Source organism: Electrona antarctica (genome assembly GCF_951216825.1).
Source record: "Electrona antarctica genome assembly, chromosome: 3".
Taxonomy (NCBI): domain Eukaryota; kingdom Metazoa; phylum Chordata; class Actinopteri; order Myctophiformes; family Myctophidae; genus Electrona; species Electrona antarctica.
Genome location: NC_136808.1, coordinates 2470669 through 2496735, shown reverse-complemented (window position 1 = coordinate 2496735; position 26067 = coordinate 2470669). Strand labels below are relative to the sequence as shown.

Here is a 26067-nt window from a genome sequence, read left to right as displayed (position 1 = left end):
TGTGTGTGTGTGTGTGTGTGTGTGTGTGTGTGTGTGTGTGTGTGTGCCTGACGAAGACCCACAGTGGTCGAAACGTTGTAACTAAATAAAGAATTTTCCTGGGAGCTACAATTCAGTGTGCGGACATCCCTTCCCTTTTCATTGTGTGGGCAATGGCCTCTTGCAGATCAAAGTATAGAAACAATGGGACCACAACTCAGTACAAGTGTTTGTAGAGATCTATATATCTATATATTTAGGTAGGCTACCGTGTGCGTTTCAGGTGGAGCTACAATGGCCAGCACACAAACACAACATTTTTACCATGACTTGTTTAGTTAAAGTAGAGCTTCGAGAGTTTAAAAAACCATATATTACTGTTGTAGCAAAAATTAGTAGCTCAATGCTTCAACACAAGTATAATTAAAGGCATTTGAAATTACATATTTTCAGGATTCCAATTCAAAAATAGAATTCAATTCGAATATAGCAAAAATAGCCGATCTACAAGCTCAAAATGCGTCGCAGCTGAAAATATGTAATTTCAAATGCCTTTAATTATACTTGTGTTGAAGCATTGAGCTACTAATTTAGACTGAAGTAATAAAAGCGGGTCATGTTTGCATCTTGTGGAATTGTAACAGCTGAAACCAATATTATATCAGTATTCCGACATTAACCTGAGGGCCACATTAAGTGATGGTGGGGGCCGCATGTGGCCCCCGGGCCGCCAGTTGCCCACCCCTGAGTTAGGGTGACAATGGGACAGCCCGGGCAATGTGCCCATGCAGCTGATCCCCAAGCCAATGTTGAGAAATCGTGTTTTAGATGTTTTTAATGAGGTTTGCCTAGCCTTCCTCAGTGTTATCACGCTGAGGAAAGGCTAGGGTGCCGATCTCTGAATAAAATACCCGAAGGACATTTCTGAGCCACGTCATAAAAATGTGTAAATGTTTTCTTTTCCTGAACATTCATCATAGACTCCAATTCAAAGCTGGCTAAGCCAAAGATGTTTCCGTTGCTTTTCAATTGAATGTCTGCCATGATGGCATACCTACCTAAATCACTGCCGCAAAAGTAAAGAAGTACCTTAATCAACCACCTTTTTGCCAATCTATTTTTGTCTCTTTCACTTACCATAATTGAATCCATGCTCAGCAGAAGTGAATAAACTTCCGACCGAAGTAAGACGGAGAACAAAAAGCATATTGCTGAATGTCAGTCCGGAGGCTGCCTTGAAGTGAAGTGCTCTCAGCGTGCTCTGAAGATGCAAAGGCCCACCCATCTGAACACTTAAAGGACCACTTCACCACTTTTCAACTTACCTTCATATAATTGGTCCTCACGAATGTTCATGATAAAATGCCACCATTTTTTTCTACTCTGTCTGTCTCATGGGAGGGCTGTGGGCAGTTCAGAGATCCGTCCACCAGTGACATCATCGATGGGGAATCAAAGCTGATAAAAACTGCAGACTTTCTATTCCTGAAAAGTTGCAATATGATAGTGGTCCTTTAAGTGGTCCTTTAAGTAGTCAGATGATATGGGTGGTCTACGAAACTTTTGAGAATGGCTGGAAAAAGGTTGGGAACTGCTGCACTGTATACAATACATTGGCCACAGAAACAGGAAATAATGCTAATCACTTTGTGTATCGTTTGATCCAAAAGAGAAGAAAACAAAAACTCTCAAACTCTCTCCTTTATCTCCCAAGAGACATGAGATGACGTGACCAAAACGTTGTGTCTGTTATAGGCTGTGGCTGGCCACAACTCCAACACAAACGGGATGGCCAAACTCTATTTAACCTCGCAGTCTTGGACAAGAACCAAGCAGACAGTCGAACGTCCGCAGCAAAGCAGAACATAATACTGGGGGGTGGGGGTGGGGGGGGGGGGGGGGTAGCACAAGGACAGATGGAGAAAGGAGAGAGAGAAAGGGGGTGATAGAGAGAAAAAGAGAGAGCAATAGAGAAGCCAGGGAATGAGAAAGAAAGAGCAATCCAAAGTAAACACACTGTTCCTCTCTGGCCTGTGTTAAGAGACTTGAGAGACAGGAGAATCAATAATGGCAACCACCCAGGCAGCCAAATAAAGAAGGCTCTACAGTAACCCCACGACGCAGGATGACTGCAGATTAATAAGGAAATGCTTTTTGGAGGAAAAATGAGATGCCAGTGAACTGCTGCCCGCTCGACACTCACACAAAGCATTGTTCCAGCTGGCATGAGGAATGGACAGAGGATGCAATGGGACTGCTGGAACACCATGCACTATGAAATGACTTTTTTGCTAATCGAGGCAATTTAACAAAGATATAATCAGTGTTCTCTTTACCTCTTTAGACCTGGTGTCCTTATTTTGGAATTGTCATTATATGCCAAAAATTGGCAAAACAGTGAAAATTGGCAGTTCAGTCAGGACAACTCATAAATGGATGAAATATATATTTATTGAATTTATGAAATGAGCAATATATTTATTATGGTTTGGTGATGAATTGGATCTGCTTTTTACAAGTAGGTACTCTGATCAAGTGCATCAGTCCCAACCAAAGGGAATCCCCCGTACCTAAACATCAGATCCAAAAGGACAGGTGGAGGGTGAGCAAAGTCAAAGTCGTACGATTAGTCACAGATGTTACCGCAGTGAAATTTGTTCTCCGCATTTGACCCATCTCTTGGAGTGGTGCGCCCCGCTCGGGAATCATTAGTTGATTTGACCCCCAATCCAACACATTGATGCTGAGTGACAAGCAGGGAGGGAGACATTGGGTCCCATTTTTACAGTCTTTGGTCTGACCCGGCCGGGGATCGAACCCCGACCTCCCAGTTTCAGGGCGGACACTCTAACCACAAGGCCACTGTCTGGTGAGCAAAGGTTATATTGGCAGCAAAGGTTTAAGCAGACAGCAGCGCAGCAGTATCAGTGTGCAGCAAGCAAGCAGGATGAGCAGTGCGAACTTCCAGTTTAAATAGCCGGTATGAAGATGGAATGACAGTGTGATTGGATGAAGTGAATCATGTGAATGAGAACCTGATGCTGAGGCGGCCCAATGAGCGGCCGGCAGCGACTGCACTGAGTTTCCTGACTGAACTTGCTTTGCGCACGTCTGTGACAGGCGCGACGCTCATAACTACAGTATACAAGCTCACAATGTGTTGCATTGCGATACATTCGATATCTCAAGATCTAATGAACCCTAACCATTTGAATGACTAAATAAACATTTTACATTCATGCACAGCATTTGTTTTTAGTAACGTTGATGCTAACCACTTATAGCAGTTAAGAACACATTCATTTAGTGGGTTACACATTTTGGTTGACCTTTTGAGAACAGGTCAGATAAGCAGGTATAGCCTAATGATCCAATACAACTAATAGACGTGACCTACTTTAACACTAAATTTGAATAACATTTGCTACTGTTTGATGGATAGTAAGTGACAATGTGCTATACATATTTGTTTTTATATGATTTCTAATTATTTGTGGTACAATGGTTCATAGTAACAAATAATTAGAAATGTGTGTCCCGCAAGTGGACATAATTTCTCTCCCTTTGCCTCTCTCTCTGTAAACGGAGATCTCAAATTCATCAGTAATTCTTCATTAAACATTCATTCTTCTCTGGCCTGCGTGGTTGAGCTCAGCACTGTCGAAGTCAGCTCCACTCGGAGCAGGAATGTGCCGTCAGCTTCTCCCGCCGTAAAGGTCAGCTTGAAAAGAAAAGAGAATCAGCCAACTCACCGTAATGTCTGGAGAGAATGTTCAACCGTCACCGTCCGTTTCCTCTAAAAACCCCACTAAATGTCAGCAGCAGCACGCTGCCGGATGCTGCTGCAGTGTGGCCGTTGTATTCGGTTGGTGGGTTTTAGATGATAGACAAATAATAATAGCATAATGCAGTCATTGGTAATTGTATGGGAGATGGTGGGGCCATTTAGAAGGTTGTTGCGAACGCAGTGATTGCGAACGCAGTGATTGCGAACTATGAGACCTAGCAGAACATGTCTGTCTGTCTGTCTGTCTGTGTGTGTGTGTGTCACGCTGTAACACCACCCGCCCACCACCAGAGGGCGCAGCTGTACACACAAAAAACACACACACACACACACACACACACACACACACACACACACACACACACACACACACACACACACACACACACACTTAACTTAAAAAAAAACTTAACTTAAACAAAAAACTTAGAAAGAAAAAACTTTAAAAGAAAAAACTTTAAAAGAAAAAACTTAAAAAGAAAAAACTTAAAAATAACTTTAAAGTACGTAATTTATTCTAATTGTTGTTATTGCAATTTACGAGCTGCGTTTGCTTCCCGCGTTTGCGCGTCTTACTTGTATTACACACAAACATTGGTTATGCTTAGCCTACCTTAACCTTTAAGGCCACTATAGGCCACACTATCTCACAATTCACTTTCTGGAAAAGAAAGTTACTCTGAGCACGTAAGCCCTTTTTTAAACTTTGGCCATTCAAAAATAGCCGATCTGCAAACTCGACACCGTGTGAGCGTGTACTAGATACTGTAGGAAAGCAGTACATATATTTTTTAAACACTCACCCTTTAATTATTATTATTACAAACTAATACATGAACATGAATGAAAAGTTGTCCTTAGTAAAGAATCAGAATACTTCTTCCACCACTTTAAAGGATCAGTATTGCCAGACGGAAAACAGCCAAAACGATAGAAATCACAGGAATAAATGTCATGTAATTTCACGAAAATAGCATATTTATTGTAGGAAACAACCTCGCTTGACACACTGTAGAAGCAGGCAACTTCCTGGAACTTAAAAGCCTGGAACTGAACTACCGGTAGATGTGATGTAGATGTAGGTTTAACCCATTTTGGGCAGGAACCCCTTTTGGTGTTAGCATTATGTTATGCTTTAGCTATTGAAAAATAGCAGATCTACAAGCTCGTAGCGCGCCACTGAGTGGCGCGCTACGAGCTTGTAGGTCTGCTATTTTTGAAAAATCGAAGAACGACAGATAGAAACATAGCTTTTTCAGAAAACTGTCAGGATTTAGAAATGGGTTAATGCCTCCAAAGGGCCGGTCCAAAAGGGGGCAGGACTAGTGGCACTGGGCAGAGCCCAGCCAAACTTGCATCCTATACCCATCCAATCCAAAGTTATACCATTCATCATTTCTGATTAGGTGGGCAGCATTTGTAGAGAAATGTAGGCCACCTGAACACCGTTTGCCATCAGTGCTGTTAACCCATTTAGGCCTGACATCGAGAAAAAAAAAAAAAAAAAGTCTTCTGAAAGAATATATATTCAAAGATTTGTGCCGCATTTTCACGACTTTTCAAAAATAGCAGACCTACAAGCTCGTAGCGCGCCACTCGGTGGCGCGCTATGAGCTTGTAGATCTGCTATTTTTCAATAGGGGTTCCCGTACAGTTAACTGACAGGGTGCTGATAGAAATTGGGTTACTGTTGGTAGGAGAAGCTATGATAGATGGATAGATAAACTGATATGATGATGAGTCAGTTTGTGACACATCCACGGCCACAGAGTCGGGCGGGCACGCATTTCGGATTGCACGCATTTCGGGGGATTTGACCCCACCCTCAAAAATGATTCCACCCGCAGGCGCTATGCAGCGCATGCAGGGACGTCCCCCAATATACATTTGCCCTGCACCCCCTAGTTGGGCAGGTTAGAACCAGCCCAGAGTCCAAATTATCGTACATTTGACCAATTTTGGCATTATTGATCATTTATCATAATACAGTATAGTGGGGGTAGTCCACTTACCAGAATGTGAACCTGGACATTTTGAGTACCCTAAGGTTTTATGTTAGAAATGTTAGAGTATCGGTCCCCAGCATTTAGAAATGCTAACTTGCATTATGTTGGGCAATTTTCACAATTGGAATAATAAGCTGGGGTACCATTAACAACCTATACAAGGCAAATATTTCAAATTTTTCATCATTATGTTTTAAGTGGCATGTGACATCAAGGGTTTTTCATGATTCTGAATCCATTGCAAGCATTCATTTTGCACGAAAAACACTCCTTGGGCTAAATTCGGCCCAAATGTGCTGACCTCAACACATTTGTGATGACGGCTATGGCCGTTTTTTAACCAAAGTGTTTTTCGCGCAAAACTAATGCTTGCAATGGATTCAGAATGAAAACCCCCTAGTTTGACACGTCACATGCTACTTAATAAGCATAATGGAATTTTGAAATGTTTGCCTTATAGGTTGTCAGTGGTACCCCAGCTTATTATGCTAATTATGAAAATTGCCCAACATGTGCAAGTTAGCATCCGGCAGTTTCTAAATGCTGGGGACCCATACTCAACATTTCTAATATAAAACTTTAGGCCACTCAAAATGTCCGGGTTAACAATGGGGCTCTATATGGACTGGCAAGTAGACTAAAATACGATGGACAAAGTCAGAGAGAGAGAAGAATGAGGCTGGCAGGGCACTAGTGCATCAGGCACCCAGCACTTGAGGCAAGGTAATTGACTCTATGGGAGCCAACCCAGGGCAAATCCAGGAGGGGAAAGAAGCGTATACCACCTATGTAGACGTGCTGCGGTGCGACAGCTGGGCTGACAACACTGCAGAGCTCAAGAACCTGATGTTGGATATAGGAAATTGTGGAGGGCAGCGATCCAGGAATCCCGAGTTGGTGTTGGCTAGACCACACTCTCGCACGATGATGATCATGCACCTGGCAACATGCAAACGGCACCCTTTTTTCTGCACACAGCACACACCAGGGAGGACATGTTAAGGAAGTACACTTTCCCCAGATGCGATTCACTCCATCGAGCCATGTCGACGCCTTGGTTTTCAGATTAGCATAATAATGGATGAATTAACGACGTTGCTTGAGCTAAAGTGGGTCTAGTGTGTCTTGAGAAGTTAGAGTGTAGCATATTGTTTTCATGCTGTGAATTTTCTCCTGAAATCTAATAAGCTTTTGTTCGCCTGGGTGACACTATGATGCTGTCCCGGAACGGAGCCGGCTACATTACATTACAAGATGAAACTGATCCTCACTTCACCAGTTCACCTTAGTCATAATCACATCACAGCCACTGTGTACACACACACACACACACACACACACACACACACACACACACACACACACACACACACACACACACACACACACACACACACACACACACACACACACACACACACACACACACACACACACACACACACACACACACACACACACACACACACACACACACACACACACACACACACACACACACGTGTGAGAGAAAAATACATTGTGGGGACCATTTCCTGGCCCTCTCTTTATGGTTAATAATATGATTATTATTAACTATTATTATAGGGGCGACTGTGGCTCAGGAGGTAGAGCAGGTCGTCCAATGATCCATGGGTCGGCGGTTCGAATCCCGGATCCTCCTGTCTACATGTCGAAGTGTCCTTGGGCAAGACACTGAACCCCAAATTGCTCCCGATGTGCTGGTTGGTGCCTTGCATGGCTTCCGCCGCAATCGGTGTATGAATGGGTGAATGTAATGCACAATCTATGTAAAGCGCCTTGGATAAAGGCGCTATATAAATGCACCATTTACCATTTTATGATTTGGGGAGTTTAGACTTCCAATTAAGATTCAGGCTGGGTCTAGGGTTATAGGCATTTAAGGGTATAGATTCAGAAGTTGGATATGGGAATTATGCCTGATGTAGAATTTGCTGCATTAGGGTGAAAAATGGCAAAAGATATAAACAATTAAAATGCCATATACATAAAATCAAGGTCCTAAAATGTTGATGTCCTCACAAGTATTGTAACACAAGCATCTCTCTCTCTCTCTGTGGGTGCGTGTGCGCACCCGTGCGTGCGTGCGCGTGTGTGTGTGAGAGAGTGATAAGACATAAATGTGCAGTCAGACAGAGAGTGAAGACAGTACACCAGGCGCAGTGTCAGTATGACAGAGACAGACAGATTGAGAGAGGAAGGAGAGTGGTGCCCAGAGAGATAAGCAGCACTTAACAAGGACATGATCTGATCTCGAGGTGATGTACATTAGCCAATCACCACAGTCAAGACTGTCAGGCCTTCCTGTTTGACGGTCTCTAAACAGATTAGCGGCGTTGTATCACCATCCCACCACACGTCCAACAAACCCCCATCCAGTTCCAAACACAGCCTCTAGCACAGCCGTTCCCAAAGTGGGGTTTGCGGACCCCTAGGGGTACGCGACGCATAGCCAGGGGGTACCCGAAATAATTCCCAGAAAAAAACTTTTTTTAACATTAAAATTATGTTTATCTACGTGGTCATTTCTGCCAAGTTGCGCAATAAACGTATTTTTTGTGTTGTTCATTGTGTTTCTCCCATGTTTGCTTTGGGGCGGGCCAATAGCTGACATGATTACTAAAACTAAAACATCAGTCAACCTGTCGTGACCCCAAACAGTAACAGCAGGACACATGCTGCAGAAACAACATAAAGACTCAGGACACTTGAAAGGTTTCTGCGGCCGCTTCAGATGAGGGGGTACCTGGAAAAATGTCTACCCCAAAAGGGGTCCAAAAAAGTTTGGGAACCCCTGCTCTAGCACAGCCATTCCCAATCGGTGGAATGATCGAGGCCCACTGGTGAACCGTGAGGATGTCACAAACTATGGGCCCCCAAATAATTGGCAAAACACTGAGATTTTAATAACGTCGATATAAAAAGAAAGAACGACAGAAAAGATGTCATGGTAGTTTTTCTTTAACTCACCGACTGCCGAGTGCGCCTTTTGACGGATATTTTCGTATGTACCTCGTTGCCAGTGATGCCTTATCACACCTTTTTAAGTGGTTCAACCACTTCCTTAAGTGGCTATGTGGGTGGGTGGGTGGGTGGCTGGCTGGCTGGCTGGGTGGCTGGCTGGCTGGGTGCGTCTGAGCACGAAAACAGCATGGTTGTTTTTCACCACCTGTGCGCAACCTAACACACACACAAACACACGCACATATTAACTGTATATATGGTGATTTCGGGTGTGCCAGTACAGTACAGGTACAGTACAGTACAGTGGAGGGTACAGTAGAGGGACCCCCACACGGTAACTCTGTAATTTCTCAACCGTTTCGGACGCAGGACGGCTCGAGTTGCACCACTTACTTCACACGGGTGTGATTTTTAATATCAATTGATTACGGTGCTCAGCTGCATCCAGTTTCCACATGTAACACTCACCATTTCCATCCGGTGAAAAGATCCGTTACAAACCGGAAATGAAAAATCTGCTGGCTTATGCTTGCTATGGGACACAGCAACTTAGAACGTAATCACTTTTTAGACCAAAAACAAGCTGGTGTGCGTCTGATGTATACGATACTATTTTGCTTACCAAAAGTATGTTTTGGGTGATCTCAATGACAATCGCGGGACATGTTAAATAGCGGATTTTACTTCCTGACTTAGCGGTTTCTGGCCAACAGTACACGTATCGCTAATAAATTCACAATGAATGCCTGGCAATGAGAACCCTCCACCAGATGTCGCTGGAAAAATCAGTTTCATTGGGATACCGATTAGCTCTGGTCCATAGCTCTAATGCATGGGTTTTCAACAGGTGGTCCGTGGACCACTGGTGGTCCGTGAAGGTGTTGCATGTGGTCCCTGATCATGCATTTATTAATGTAGGAAAGTGAAGATTCGTATTTGAATTTATTGTATTGACCACAAGTTGAGAACATGCAGTAAATGATCTGGTGACAAATGATGACGCGTCGATGTTGTCAGTTACTGGGAAGTCGGATGTCAAGAACTTCCACAGAAAAGTGAGTTAGAATCTCAAGGGAAACCGGCCGTACCGGATTGTCTGGTTGAGTCACCATTAAAAGGAAATGTGCCCAGAATCAATCGCAAGTGTCTGCTTACTCATAGAATACGTTACAATGAACAGCAACATGAGTTCAATATGGAAGGTTAATTTCTTTCCCCCACACCATGACCATACCCCCCCCCCCCCCCTCCCAACACAACAATGGCCCCCAGGTTAATTCTCAGTCAGGGTGGTGGTCCCTGGTTCATAATCAGTTGAAAACCCCTGCTCTAATGCGTTGCATTTAGAGCTATGTTACTCTCAACTTCCGCCGCTCGTATGAATGCAGACCAGCCTCTCGTCTTTAGCGTAAATAAAAAGAACGTTTTTGCTACTCACCAAAACAAAGGCGGGCTGTGTCATTAGAAAGTCTACTTTCCTTAGTGGGAGCACGCTGAGCCCCCCACCACACAGTATAAACCAGGGGTTCTCAACGTTTTTGGCCGGGGACCCCCAGAAATGCTTTGGCAATGTCTCGGGACCCCCGCCCCGCCCCCTCCCGACCCCCAATATAAATTGACTGCTACAATAACCTTAATAATAGAGACAATACACCATAAATAAATACTGAAACAAGATATAATCATTAGGGACGGTGTATGCATGTACTATGTGTACTATATGTAAACTCCTCATTTCCACTTTCCAGCCATTCAGTTGCAAAAAAAAGAAAAAAAAACATTTTTTTTAATAATTTGGGGACCCCCCAAAATAATTTGGCGACCCCCCGAGGGGTCGCGACCCATGGGTTGAGAACCCCTGGTATAAACGGTACTTTTTGGCTAGAAAGGGATTTTTTTTCACCGGAGGAAAAATATTCTCTATGAGGCAATTCTCTGGGCAATATCGGTAGAGGGCGCAGTGGAGTAACTAAAAGTATTTTTTTCCCCGGTGGAAACAAAATCCCCTTTTGGCCAAAAAGTACCGTTTATACGTGTGGTGGGCGGGCTCAGAGTGCTCCCACTAAGGAAAGTAGGCTTTCTAATGACACAACCCGCCTTTGTTTGGGTGAGTAACAAAAACGTTCTTTTTATTTACGCTAAAGACGAGAGGCTGGTCTGCATTCATGCGAGCGGCGGAAGTTGAGAGTAACATAGCTCTAAATGCAACGCATTAGAGCTATGGACCAGAGCTAGATACCGATTAGGAATTTAAAAGGTTTTTTTGCATTCCTACGGAACCGAGGCGTGTTGTGCCTGAACCTAACTAACACTAATGTATAGTCATTACTGGTCTGGTCCTCACTTGTCATTCCTATGGCCTCTATGCACAGAGGCCATTTTGTAAAGAACTCGGGCCTCTTCCCTACCTCCTTCACAGGTGTTAACGATGATACTAATGAAGGCTCTGTTCCATTCTGGTCAAACAGAGTCAGGGTGCTGCTATTGTGCGTGTTGGGCTCACTGGAAACACTGCTACGCCAGATGATTTGGGGGTTTGAAAGTCACTGTACACTAAATGGAACAGAGCATTAATTAGTATCACCTCAACCTCTTGAGCCCCAATCCCCCGCCGGCGGGGGCAGAGGCTTCCCACCTCATGAACAGCTCTCAGCGGGTAAATGGGGCTGGTCAAGGTCTTAGGTTCCGATATTTTTGATTTTCCCTCCTGGACCCCCCATGGGGTTTAAGAGGTTAATTAGTATCATCTGTAACACCCTAATAGCATCCTCAAATATGCCACCTCCACCAAGTCTGCCTATTATGCTACTGTCTTAGTCAGTAGTAGTAACACCGTTTTCCAAGCCGTACAGGCGTATACACTATACAGCATGGCTGGTCTCACTACCGTCTTAGATGACATTCCTGAAACCGATTAGTTTGATTAACTGTTTCACGCACCCTAAAACGATCCATCGGTCTGGTCTCCACAGTCTACACATTCTCCGTAGTAGTCCTCCATCCCATTGCTCTCCTTCCGCTGTGTGCTGGTTTGCAATCAGGTCAACATGGAGTGGAGTATTGGGGGAGGGGTCAAGAGGATCAGTCGGCTCCCAAAAGACCGAGGTAATCTGAAGAATTGCTTCCAGCTGTGTTTGTGTGATGAAAAACTGGTAGGGAAAAGTAAGAAATATATTCTAATATTCTATATTATTGCAGTCGGGCAGAAACCTTGTATCCTCCCATTTCTTCTTTTGTTTTAATGTTTTCTTCGAGTGTTGTACAATAGCAGCCGATCTACAAGCTCACAACGCATCATACCATGGCAAGGAGTACTCCAGTACTAGTCTACTATACTTTGACACTTGAGTAACTACTTTGACTCAGGGCTGGACTGGCCACAGGACGTACCGGGCATATTCCCGGTGCGCCGCGACCGTAGGGGGCAAAGGGTTGTGTAGTTGTCTGTTGGTTTGTATCATTTATGTTGTTCTGTAAAAGTGGTGGTATTAGGGCTTGTTTGTTTGTGTGTGCCTCGACGGAGCGGGCGGTAGAGTTTCTGCTATCTGCGCGTTGGTTGTGGTGGGCCGGTCTGGGCCAAATTCACGTGAAAATGACCGGGCTAAATTTTTGTCCCAGTCCAGCCCTAGCCTGGCTAATAAGCCAGACTCAAATCACACTGTCGTGTGGTATTTGAGTCTGGAGATGCTGTGTATGGATCTTGTTTCCCGGGGGGTGGGTTCAAACATTTTCTCTTTGACGCAATTGGTTAGAGGTACTGTCAGTCAAAGGTCTCAAGCATTGAATCTCACTGTACCAAATCCCGCCCATATTGCATACCGTGTCCCGATTGGCCACACCAGTTCTCTGGTGTAGGAAATGGGCGTACAATTGAGCCTCTCCAGACCGTAATCCGCCGGCAGGCAATTTATTTTTGCCAACGGCTGATTCGGTCTGGCTTATTAGCCAGGCTAGTCCAGCCCTGCTTTGCTTTGACTGAAGTACTGGGGTTGAGTACTTTGGCCACCATTGCATCCACAAAAACCAACACGAGCCGGGAATGGTGTTCTCCAGAGTTACCTCAAAAAGCCTCCCCATACGACCTTGAGGGAGAATTGAGAGCAGGGGAACAGTTGGGTGCTGTGAGGAGACGTGCTCCGTCTCCATATCTCTGCCGCCGTTCGGGCGAAGAGGAGAGTGTTTCTGCCTGCCGTTGGTAGCCAGCCAGGCTTGGCACCATTTGAAGATGCCTTTTGATCACAGTTACATATGTTCTTTTTTTCACTACACTAATTAGTGCAGCCGGCCCACAAGACTCATCGCCCCTCTCCCGCAAACATTCTCCATTAGTAAGAGCGCACGCACATGCGCGCGAGCGCACGCACGCACGCACGCACGCACAGACACACACACACAGTTAGGTAATTGAGAGTAGCTTTACAGGGGCCTTCTGTGGAATTGTAAACAGCCAATTACATCACTATAAAAAAAAAACACAGCGTGCGTGGAGTTATGACTAACCTGGCAGACAGCCAACTTCCAGGTTTGTTGTCTTTCTCTCGCGCACGCACGCACGCACGCACACGCACATGCACACACACAAGTTATATTGTATTAACATACTGTGTAATACATACTAGTATTATTGTATTAACATACTGTATACATCATCACTAGTTATATATTGTATTAACATAGTCCACCATACAGATGTTATTGTATTAACAATAATCTACCAGACAGATGTGCTAGTTATATTGTATCAACATACTCTACTGCGCAGATGTGCAAGTTATATTGTATCAACATACTCTACTGCGCAGATGTGCTAGTTATATTGTATCAACATACTCTACTGCGCAGATGTGCAAGTTATATTGTATCAACATACTCTACTGCGCAGATGTGCTAGTTATATTGTATCAACATACTCTACTGCGCAGATGTGCAAGTTATATTGTATTAACCCATTTTGACCTGACGTCGAAATTTAAAAAAAAAAGTTTTCTATTAAAATCATGACAATTTTCTGAAAGATTTGAGGCACATTTTAACGATTTTTCAAAAATAGCAGACCTACAAGTTCATAGCGCGCCACTCGGTGGCGCGCTATGAGCTTGTGGATCTGCTATTTTTAAATAGCTAAATTATAACATAATGTATGTAACACCAAAAGGGGTTCCCGCTCAAAATGGGTTAACATACTCTACTGCGCAGATGTGCTAGTTATATTGTATTAACATAGTCTACTGCACAGATGTGCTAGTTATATTGTATTAACATACTCTACTGCACAGGTGTGCTAGTTATATTGTATTAACATAGTCTACTGCACAGGTGTGCTAGTTATATTGTATTAACATACTCTACTGCACAGGTGACAGGTGTGCTAGTTATATTGTATTAACATAGTCTACTGCACAGGTGTGCTAGTTATATTGTATTAACATACTCTACTGCACAGGTGTGCTAGTTATATTGTATTAACATAGTCTACTGCACAGATGTGCTAGTTATATTGTCTTAACATAGTCTACTGCGCAGATGTGCTAGTTATATTGTATTATTACATGGCTTGGTTGAATGCTTGATTCCGATTGGTCAATCGCTTAATTCAGCAGTGAGTCATCTCATCATAATGACCGCTCCGCTGTATAACAGACCTCTGATGTAATAAAGCGGGATAATATCTGGCTAGGTGGTCACTGTCGTGATATAATTCACCTTCAGGGAGTTTAACCACCTCAGCGAATTATCTCCCGACAATGACCACCTAGCCAGATATTATCCCTTACATAAAATACTCTACAATACAGTTGTACTAGTTATATCTACCTATACCTACATGCCAGACTACCATTCACACACCCAGTCTGTCAGTGAAGGAGAACATATTTGTCTAATCCAGTTTTTATTCTTCTCAGCAAAACAATGGAAATGGGGTTTAAGCAACAAAAACAAAAAAAGAAACAAACCAATAAAACAACTTTCCATCTTCTGGTCACTTTTACAAATGAAAAAGATGCAGCTCTCTATGCTAACTAAAAAGTGTCAGTAAAATCCAAAACGCAAAGAAGGGGTTAAATAAAGTTAAATATGCATTCATCATTAAGATTGTTATTCCACTTGCTTTTCATCCTTCCCACTTCAACAGGATAACATTGGAGAAAAGTGAGAGTCACACACTATAGGGCTGAGCAATACATCACACTATTGTTTAGAACCAATGACCTAATCTATAGCTCATCATTCTATATACCGGCAGCTCATTAATCATAATCAAGGCAAAAGGTTTGAAGTGATTTGAAGTCATATTATCACCCAGCCCTGAGTCTCACTGTAGTTGTCATGGAGTCTGTCTCCCCCCCAACCAACCAACCCACCCACACACACTCACTTTCCCCTGCATGTCTGCTCTGGAGGAATGAGAAAGATAAAAAAAGGGAGAGGAGGGGGGGTGGACTAAGAGAATAAAGAAATAAAACAGCGATCAATAACGTGAAGAGATGAGAAGGAAATAGAAAGGCGGCGGGGGGGGGGGGGGGGGGGAGTGCAAACAGAGTCTGCCGTGTGGGTTGGAAATTAAGCCATTTAGGCCCGACGTCGAAATAAATAAAAAAAAGTCTTCTGAAAGAATTTATATTCAAAGATTTGTGCCACATTTTCATGATTTTTCAAAAAATAGCAGACCTACAAAGCTCGTAGCGCGCCACTCGGTGGCGCGCTATGAGCTTGTAGATCTGCTATTTTTCCAATAGCTTAAGTATAACATAATGCTTAAGTTAAAACACCAAAAGGGGTTCCCGTCCAGAATGGGTTAAAAGATGGTGGAGAGAGAGAGAGAGATAGCTTTATGATAGATGGGGAGCGAGGGCTATGAGCGGTGGAATCTCATTTTGAGGGTAGCGTTGCCGTTGAGCTTCCTAAGGCCAAAACAAAAGAACAAATAAAAAATGAAAAGATAAATAATTTTCACACAGTAGTGGAGGCTGCTGGGAAATTGAGGGAAGACGTTGGATTGTAAAGCATTAAGGGCCGGGTAATTAAATTAAAAATATATCAAAAGATAACATTATTTAGAACCAATAACAGACTTAATCTTACTCAAGTAGGTTAATTTAATAATCACGGACTCATTTTCATCTTCAAAGAATGTTCCTATAACAACAAATTGACCAAAAACAATTAAATTGATTAGTTTGATTTACCACTAAATCCTGTATTATACTTTGTTTTACAGTGGAGGCGGAAAAAAAAAGGAAAAAAAAAACAAAAAACTACAAGTTCAGTACACGTTGCAATCATGACATGTTAAACCCAGCCCTAGTATAAGCATCATCATCCCATAGGCCAGGGGAACATTCTGTCCCGCTCGCTTTCGGGTTGGACTCGCTCCATGCTCCTCTCAGCTGAAACACACATCGGTTGTCTTTCGGGTCACCCCATTCGACTGTTCCAGTGCATAGAATATGCGTTATCAACAGTCATCAGGACCATGCAATGGGCCCAGTATGGGACATTTTCCACATACTCACTGTTTCAGTATGTCATTATCAGCTATTGTGACGGGTGATAATGGTATTTTTTGTGTCACTGATGTCAATGACGGGAGGCGCGCCGTGTCTGGTTGGCCTTGAGCCACGTGAGGCACCGCCGAGCGAGTCGCCCCGACTCAGCGCACTGTCCGAGTTACGTCCCGATAGGCAGAGAATAGTATATATTAGTAGCCCCTAGTTTCCAATAGAGTTGGAAATGACACGTTCAGCCAAACACCACAATGTCTAGTATGACAGTATGGCCATATTCCAACGTCCTGATAACGGTTGATTTTCGTATATTTTAATACAACACACATAGGTTGCCGTCGGACAAAAAACCTCTCATCTCCATATTATAACGTAGTTTTTTCGTAACGCCCTACTGTAGTTCATCATACACAAAAGGCAAGTAGCAAGCATTTTGAGCTTGTAGATCTGATAGGCGATTTTGTTATTATAATCCTGGAAAGTAACTTTGTTTTGTGGACATATGAGGTTTATTATACCCGGCAGAGACTATATAAAAGTGTGACTCTGTATTTGCAGACCAGTTCTGTGTGTGTGTGTGTGTGTGTGTGTGTGTGTGTGTGTGTGTGGACATAATGCAAACATGTCCTCTCCAAACAGAAACCTTAACCCATTTTGGCCTGACCCCGAAAAAAAAAAATCCTCCAGTTTTCTGAAATAAATATTTTCACGATTTTTTAAAAATAGCAGAACTACAAGCTCGTAGCGCGCCACCCGGTGGCGCGCTATGAGCTTGTAAATCTGCTATTTTTCAATAGCTAAATTATAACATAATGTTTAAAACACCAAAAGGGGTTCACGCCAAAAATGGGTTAACACAGTTCCACAGGTCATTGTTGCACCCTCCAATTCCTTGTCCTTCGTCCAGCACCCGTAATGCAAATATTTGGGAGGGTGTTATGTGGTTTTTTTTGGGGGGGGTGGGGGGAAGGGGGAAGAACCCGGAGAGAAGTGGCGACAGTGGAAGCATGACTTATTCTTTCTCGTACGATAGTGACACAAAACGAATATGGCTGATTTCCAAGCTCGCAAAATATTGCATTGTTGTGAGTAGGGCTGCAACTATCGATTATTCTACTGATTAGTTTTCCAATTAGTCAAGTAATTAATTGACTATGCACTTATTTTATACTTCGCCTCACAACAGTTTGAATGTAGCTGATTTACCAGCTCACAACGCATCGTAATGTGAGTTGTCATAATAGGGTTAGATTATTAATAGACTATTTTATTAGTTTATGGATTAGCAATATTTTAATGGATCAATTTGATTACATGAAAGCACCCGTAGTTGTGAGCTCATGGATCTGTGATTTTCGGAATGCGGCTAACGTCGCCCCGACTGTCGACCATTTCAGACACGAGGGGAGGCGGGAGAGATGGGACAAGACAAGACAGACAGAACGGGAGATGTAATGAAGACCAGTTCACTGTACCAAACATGACGAGCGTCCATTTGCAAGTCCAGGTCCAAAAGGTAGATAAAAGAAAAAAAAAATCTAAAATTCGAGGCCGAATCACAGCCTAGGTCATTCCTCGTAATTAGTCCCCACCACCCCCCCGCATTTCTCGGGTCACTTTCCACTGTGTGCCGTTCAGTGGAACTCAAAACAACCAACAAGTCTTCATTAAACAATACAGAAAACGGGAGGAAGGCAGGACTATAACAGGGAGGTGATGGTGTCCAGTGTCCTCTGGTGAAAAAAACAACCCACAAAGTGGCGGTGTACGTAGGTAGAAGATGCAGAAAAGGAGGCGGGCTTTGATATTCCCATAACCTGAGGCGGCATTGTTGTGTGTTAGTGTCGAGTGTACAATTTCCCCAGACTTTTGTGCGTGCATGTATTTCTATTACTAAACTTGTGGAGGGACAAATCTATAGCAGGATTTGCAGTGGCGTGCACAGACATTTAGAGGGGCAGGTGCTCAAGTGAAAAAAAGGGCACCTTGTGCAGTGAGTGGAACCGGCCGGTTACCATAATAGTGTGAGATTTATAGATGTTGGGGCCTAAATAATATACTAGAAGCTTTTTAATCATGCTCTAGCACCCCCTAGTGACTATCTGTGCACGCCACTGAGAATTTGAGAAATACACATTGCGAGGACAATTATACTTCTGGTCCTCACTCAGTGTGTGTGTGTATGTGGGGGGGGGGGGGGGGGAGTGACGGAGGGAACTCCTTTATTCACGATCACATGGAGCATGGTGATGACACTGTGACTTTGTGTTTGTTGGTGTATAACTGTATATATATAAGCCACTGATTTTAAAAGGTGCGTCGGGCTACACAGCAGCTTTGTCAAACGTTGAGGTAAAAGAGCCCAGATCTGCAAAACAACGTGTTCCTCCACTCATCTCCTCCCTCCCATGCACACGTGTGTGTGTGTGTGTGTGTGTGTGTGTGTGTGGGGTAGGTAAAGAGCAAAAGGTCTGAAACAGGCTTTGGGGGCAACAGTTTGTACAAAGCGCTAGGTTTCCTCCTCCTCCTCTCACACTCCTGACATTTGTGTCTTTTCAGGAGCCTAAAAAAAAAACCTAAACAAGTTGTGCACAAAGCATACGTATATAGATTTAATTGCCTTCCATTCTGTCACTCTGGGATCCGAGGGGGCTTTGGTTTCCCCCTGAAGGCATCTTATCTTAGGATGTGATCAGGAAAAAAACAAGAAAAGATAAACCAGAGTGAATGTAAAAAAAAAAAAGGCAGGGTGTCAGAAATCCTTTTTTTTAGGGGGGGGGGGGGGGGGGGGGGGGGGGTGAAGGAGTGCAGAGGTGGGGGGTCTGGAAGAACCACAGACAAAAATCTGAAGGATTGAACAGTGGTTGTCAAAACATTTTAATTTCAAGGACGCCCTTAACTCTAAGAGTGCAACAATGGACCCAAATGGACCCTTATGGGCCCCATTTAGTTCCAATTCCACACTCTCAAAGTTACAGACCTGTAAGGGTCCATTTGGAATCCCCCCCCCCACAAGGAACCCCGAGGGGTCCCTGGACTCCTTTGAGAACCACTGAAATAGAAAATAAGATCACGTCCCTGTTAGCAAGTGAGACACCATCTTGGCACTGAAGATGCCTTTTTTTGGGGGGGGGGGGGGGGGGGGAAGGTTCAAGAGCATTCCTCCCCGATGCGCTGGCAGGATCGGCCCACTTTGCGGTCCAACTTGACCATCTTGAGGACGGCCTCCTGGCGCCCGCGGCCCAGGTGGTCAAACATACAGTCGTGCTGCTCGGGGAGCCGGTGCAGCATGCAGAAGACGTAGCCTGGAAAGAGACAAGAGAAGGGAACTCATTTATTCACAATTCATGTCAAAAATCAGGGTGATGATCACACTGTGACTGTGTTTGTTGACCCATTTTGGGGAGGGAACCCCTTTTGGTGTTTTAAACATTGTTATAATTTAGCTATTGAAAAGTAGCAGATCTATAAGCTCATAGCGCGCCACCGAGTCGCACGCTATGACCTTGTAGGTCTGCTATTTTTGAAAAATCGAGAAAATGTGGTGCAAATCTTTGAATATATATGCTCTCTGCATGTACGTACAGTAAGCGAACAGTAGCCAAAATCCTCATCTCAATCTCCCCCCACAACTCTTCACGCCGCCCCTGCAGTGCCGACAGGAATGCTCGTTAAAGCTCGGAGAGACAGAGCTCCTTAGCTCTCGTATATGGTCTTAAAATTAATTAATTAATGTGCACGATAATGCTGCTCGGCGCTTGTCGAGTGCTGATTAAATGTCACCACGAAATTAAAAGTCTGGGGAAAAAAATTACGTCGGGCCCCCGATCGACCCAGGATATAGAACAAAGGAGTGGAAAGAACAGTAAAGGGAATTGTGTTCAGCCCAGGAGGATGACATTGAGCCTCGAACCAGGGGGGGGGGGGCAGTAGCTCTGGTCCATAGCCTTCTACTGCTTCTACGATTCTGCCCTGCAGTATAAGGCTATGGGACTTTCGGTTTTAAATCTCAAATCGAAATCAGCCCAGCCTCTCCTCTTTAGTGGAAATCTCACGAACGTTTGACCTACTCACCAATACAAAGACGGGTTGTGTCAATAGAAAGCCTACTTTCCTTAGTGGACGCACCACACGTATAAACGGTACTTTTTGGCCAAAAAGGGATTTTTTTTCCACCAGAAAAAAAATACTTTTAGTTACTCCAATGCGCCCTCTACCGATATTGCCCAGAGAACTGCCTCAGAGAATATTTTTCCTCCCTTTCTGGACAAAAAGTACCAAAAAGTACCGTTTATACGTGTGGTGGGGGGCTCAGAGTGCGTCCACTAAGGAAAGTAGGCTTTCTAATGACACAACCCTCCTTTGTTTTGGTGAGTAGCAAAAACGTTCTTTTAAAATACGCTAAACAGGAGAGGCTGGTCTGATTTCGATTTGAGATTTAAAACCGAAAGTCCCATATAGCCTTATACTGCAGGGCAGAATCGTAGAAGCAGTAGAAGGCTATGGACCAGAGCTAGGGGGGGCGGTACAGATCAGGATCTGATTGGAATAATAGTGTACAGTATGTTCCAAAAGGAACTGATGCAGAGACACACTGACACAAAGTGGTCAACTTGACCATAGTGTCATGGAAAGCCCTGACAGATACGGTTGCTGTCGGGTGTACAGCAACCTGTGTTCCAGTGGATGAAAATAATATATGTATATATATTGTGTCATATGTTTAACCCATTTTGGATGGGAACCCCTTTTGGTGTTAGCATTATGTTATGCTTTAGCTATTGAAAAATAGCAGATTTACAAGCTCATAGCGTGCCACCGAGTGGCGCGCTACGAGCTTGTAGGTCTGCTATTTTAGACAAATCGAAGAACGACTGACATAGAAACATAGCTTTTTCAGAAAACTGTCAGGATGTAGAAGACATTTTTTAGAATCTGATCTCAGGTCAAAATTGGTTAAGTAGGACAATAAAATGGGATTTTTTACTCGAGTCGTGACCCATAAAAATTGGTCAGTGACCCCACAATTGGGTCCCGATCCAGTGTTTGGGAAACTAGTGCTCTAGTGTACGCCAAAAATAGCATTATTTTTTGGCAAATGGGATACTGTGGGGTTCAAGTGGTTAAAACTGCCATCTGCTGCAGCCAGTTTGCATTTCTCTTGGTAAGTCAGATTTACTGACACAAAATAATGGATTGAAAGCAATGCACTCTGTCCCACGGACCCCCCTGGGAATGGGCTTCACGGTCCCATGCCCCACTTTACTGTGGGTTCAGCTGTACCAGCAGAGACAAGGTTACATACACAGAGCTGCCGATAAGCATGCACACAAACAAACATAAAAACACAAAACCTTGTATGTCCAAAACTGTGAATTGTCAGGGAAATGTGTGTTTATTTATAACAAACAGACTTAACCACTTTCAATTAAAAAACACATTTGTTTTGTGTTGGCCTACAACACAGCCAAGCCTACAAGCTCACTCACAACACTAGTCTTGAATGACGAAGTGGGGCATTAAAATGTATGAAAAATACACATGAAACACATGAACAAAAGTGAAATATGATGCAAAGGTCCCCTTTGGTACCTTAGGGATTTATCCAAAGAGACGAGTTGCATCATTCTCCATTTCTGAAATATACACGTTTTTCAAAATGGCCGTCAGATCGTCACCATTTATAGCAATACAGCTGAGCCAAAATCTTTGCTTCTGTTAAAGCTATAATAATAAAATTGGTGTCAAAGTGTACATTTTTGGCATCAAGTAATCCAATTCAATAGCTTTCAAGGCAAAAAAACAAAACTGAATCATTTTCTCAAGGCCAAGACATATCGATAATATCATTTGAACAGGGTAACTTGAAGTGCCAGGTTGTTACATCAATCGGGCAGCAAATCCTTTACAACTCTGTGAAATGCAGATCCACGTGAAAGTAGTGTCAGTCATCACATAATAACCCATTTTGGGCGGGAACCCCTTTTGGTGTTAGCATTATGTTATGCTTTAGCTATTGAAAAATCGCAGATCTACAAGCTCATAGCGCGCCACCGAGTGGCGCGCTACGAGCTTGTAGGTCTGCTATTTTTGAAAAATCGAAGAACGACTGACATAGAAACATAGCTTTTTCAGAAAACTGTCAGGATTTAGAAGACATTTTTAGAATCTGATCTCAGGTCAAAATGGGATAAGAGAGAGGGGGGGACACACCAGCTTCACTGTATCTAGCAATGAATCCGCACCTGCATACTGGCAGCAGACACCTGGTGGATGTCATGCATATAATCGAGTTAAGTGTGTGTTATATGATCGCTTGAAAACATTGAGTACAGATATGGCAAAATTCAGTGATCAAATCAGTGGGAGCAGATTGGTTTAGACCTGGGAATGATTCTACAGATGTCTTCTAAACTGTAGTTTTCTGAAAAACCCATGTTTCTGTGTCAGTGGTTCTCAAACATGTCAAGGAGCCCAAAGATTATATGTAATTGGCCGTCGACCCTAGCCTGGCTAATAAGCCAGACCGAATCAGCCATTGGCTTTTTATTTTTAAATAGCTAGTTATAAAGGATAGAGGGCGGACTGCCCCGCCCCCTGCTATTCATTTCGATGGAAGTTGCTCAGTGGCGTTTTGAAGCACCCGGAAGAACGCTCTGCTTCTGCATTTCTTTCAATTTGGACACCAAACTTTGGTGTCCAAAGACGCTGGTACTGTCTCACCCTCACAGTGGGGATTGGCAGCAGGATTCACCAGACACTGCACCAATACCAATGTACACTGCAACTTCAATTAAATCAAGGGACTTGCCAGAACTGGTTATTTGCAAGTGCAAGCCATACTATAAAAGCACCTTGCCAAATGCTGCATGCAGAGGCAGCCGTGCATTTCGGCTAAAAGCAGCAAGCTTAGATGATTTCGGTTTATATTAGGATAAATGTGTGCGACTTTTGAAGATGAAACAAAGTGGGGAGGAGGCTTCACTTCCGCTTCATCACTTACTGATCAGAGCTTCTATGTTCCAGGCTCTATGACCAGAAACATTTGAAAATTGTGAGAGGCAACAGTCTGGCCATGCGGGACTAATGTCTAAAACAAAGTTTAAAAACTCACATTACTTTCAGCGCCATTGCCGAAAACCTTTGTCAATTGAAGCCTAATTTTGATACTAACACTTAACGCCATTGCCGAAGCCCTTCGGCAATTGCGCTTTTATAGTGCGTTCGATTGCTCGAGCCAAAATGCTACTCACGTTAGCCGGTTAGCTAGCTGTGTTAGCACAGCACTGGATCGCCCATCTTAGATCGTCGTCGCCATAATAATCCATTCTATCCATTTCTTTCAATTGCCTGTATCTCCTATTCCTTGTCCCAGATGGCATTTTGGTCAAAACAGCGTTTCTTTGACGGCACAGAGCTGACGATCTGGAGCTCTGCAGAGCTCCGGTCTGGATTCACAATGTAAACAAGGCCGACCCAGCTCCGTGTAAATTCTTAACTTAGGACTACTGCAAGTGGAGCGGAAATAGCGGATTTTCAAAATAAGAGCTCAAATTAAAAAAATGCTGGCATGAATTAGATCCTAATTTTTTCAATAAATGATAGCGCTGAAATGTTAATCAATGTTTCACATCCATATAACATAATATGCATATTTCAGAAAGTGGGAAGACGTGCATTTCTAATTAAATGTGCATATTCTAACCCTGTTGTCATGGTAATTTAGTCTTGAAACCTATTTAACCCATTGTGGTGGTTACATACATTATGTTATAATTTAGCTATTGAAAAATAGCAGATCTACAAGCTCATAGCGCGCCACCGAGTGGCGCGCTATGAACTTGTAGGTCTGCTATTTTTGAAAAATCGTTAAAAATGTGCCTCAAATCTTTCAGAAAATTGTCATGATTTAGAAAACTTTTTTTTTTTATTTCGACGTCAGGCCTGAATGGGTTAATTAGATTCCCTGACCCCAAAAATGTACACTTTGACACCAATTTGATAACAAAAGCAAAAATATGGGCTATGCTGTATTGCTGTATGGCGGTGGCCATGTTTAAAGATGCATATATTTCAGAAATGAAAAGTGATCTTATTTGTCTCTTTGGATAATTGGAAAACCAAAATGGAAAACTAAATTCTTGTTTTAGAGGGGAAGGGTGTGGAAAGTTACCCTCTTAAATCTTATTGTTTCGAATGAAATGTGCATATTTCACCTCTGCTGTCATGTTTTGAAAGTTGAAACCTATTTAATTGTATTCCTTGACCACAAAAATGTACACTTTGACACACAATATTATTATTATAACTATAGCTCTAACAGAAGCAAAGATATAGGGTCTGGTGTAATAGTGATTTATTGTCAGCGGCCATTTCGAAAAATAAGGGTAACTGGTCTCTTTGGATAAATCTTTTCCTATGATCCTAAGATACTTCCATACCAAAAGGGACCATTGCATAATGACTTAAAGTTAAAAGTGTCTTAACGCCTCCACTATTTGACATTTTGAATTAGCACAAGAGCTGGAAGCAACTTAAATAGTTTTACTGATGGCATCAGGCACGCGCACGCACGCACGCACGCACGCACACCTAATTAACCAACGACGGTCTCGTATTGTATTAGAAGCACAGATTAAACTATCCTTTCTAGCCATTCACACGCTGAAGAGCATACATACATATTCAACTAATTATCAGATCCAGTTAGCTTCCAATCCATAGACAAACCTTCCACAACACCATTAGAGAAGTAATCGGCAATTACTGCCTCTGTCAGAAATCACTCTAACTGCTACTATTATGCCCTTCAGCCACCGTGGAATATGTTTTCATACGGTGCGTTCGACTATCTAAGTACGCATAGAATCAATTGGCCTGTGGATTCAGTGATTCCTGGTTATTTTCTTTTTTTTAAAGGTATGCCAATTTTGCCATTTGGCTGCAAATGTATGGCAGTGCAGTGAAGACGGCTGTCTTTTTAAGCACTTTAATATGGATGCAAACAGGTTGATTACTACCTCCATATTGGTTAAAGTGCATTAGTGTTTGTGGTAATTGGCTTATGCTTTATGTGAGAAGTGTAAACAGTCCAGGCCTGTGGTAGGGTTCCCCCGAGGCTAGTAAAAGCAACACGCACACACTCACACACTCACACGCGCACACACACACAAAACAACTCAACAAGCCTGCATTTGTACGTACGTGTATGCGTAATTGCATTCATGCATGAACAAAATGACCTTTAATTATAGCTTTTGTTATAGTTCTAATGTACTTCTAGCTACCGTCGCATACTTATATATCGGATATTTTTGTCCTTGCTTGTTGCAAATGTTGACAACCTATTATGCACATGCCCTAAATAGGGATAGAAATGTTAATTCAGTTGATGTGTTACGTGCTACTAATTTATTTTCTCTTTTTTTATTTTTATCCCACGATTTTGCAACACATTTTTTCACCCACTGTCACTAATGTAATCCTGGGCGCTACACTTCCTCTGCCAACCTGGGGGGGGGGGGTGCAGCGGACTGACCTCATGCTTCCTTCTATGCATGTGGAGTCTAAGCTACTTTTTTTTTCACATGACGGGAGAGTTTCCCCGGCCGGATGTAGCGTGTGGAAGGAACACGTTATTCCGACCAGTTCCTTTCCCCTCCATCAGGCGCCTCGGCTGGCCAGGGGAAGGTAGTTTAGAGACCAGGATTACAAATTACTGCATGTTTTTTGTGAGGGTACCTACCCTAGGGGACACGGGGAGAACATGCAAACTCCACACAGAAAGGTCCTTTCGCCAACCCCG

The 26067-nt window shown here is 43.2% G+C and overlaps 1 protein-coding gene across 1 annotated transcript in view; it reads right to left on the bottom strand.

The window, feature by feature from the left end:
* Positions 1 to 15834: 15834 nt before the first annotated feature.
* The window catches only part of LOC306920182 (AN1-type zinc finger protein 3-like), a 46733-nt gene continuing 36500 nt past the window's right edge, over positions 15835 to 26067 (bottom strand). The window contains exon 6 of the mRNA XM_079496850.1: positions 15835 to 19567. Within this exon, the coding sequence (XP_079352976.1) occupies positions 19413 to 19567 (155 nt within the window). The 3' untranslated portion in view covers positions 15835 to 19412. The remainder of the gene's footprint in view (positions 19568 to 26067) is intronic.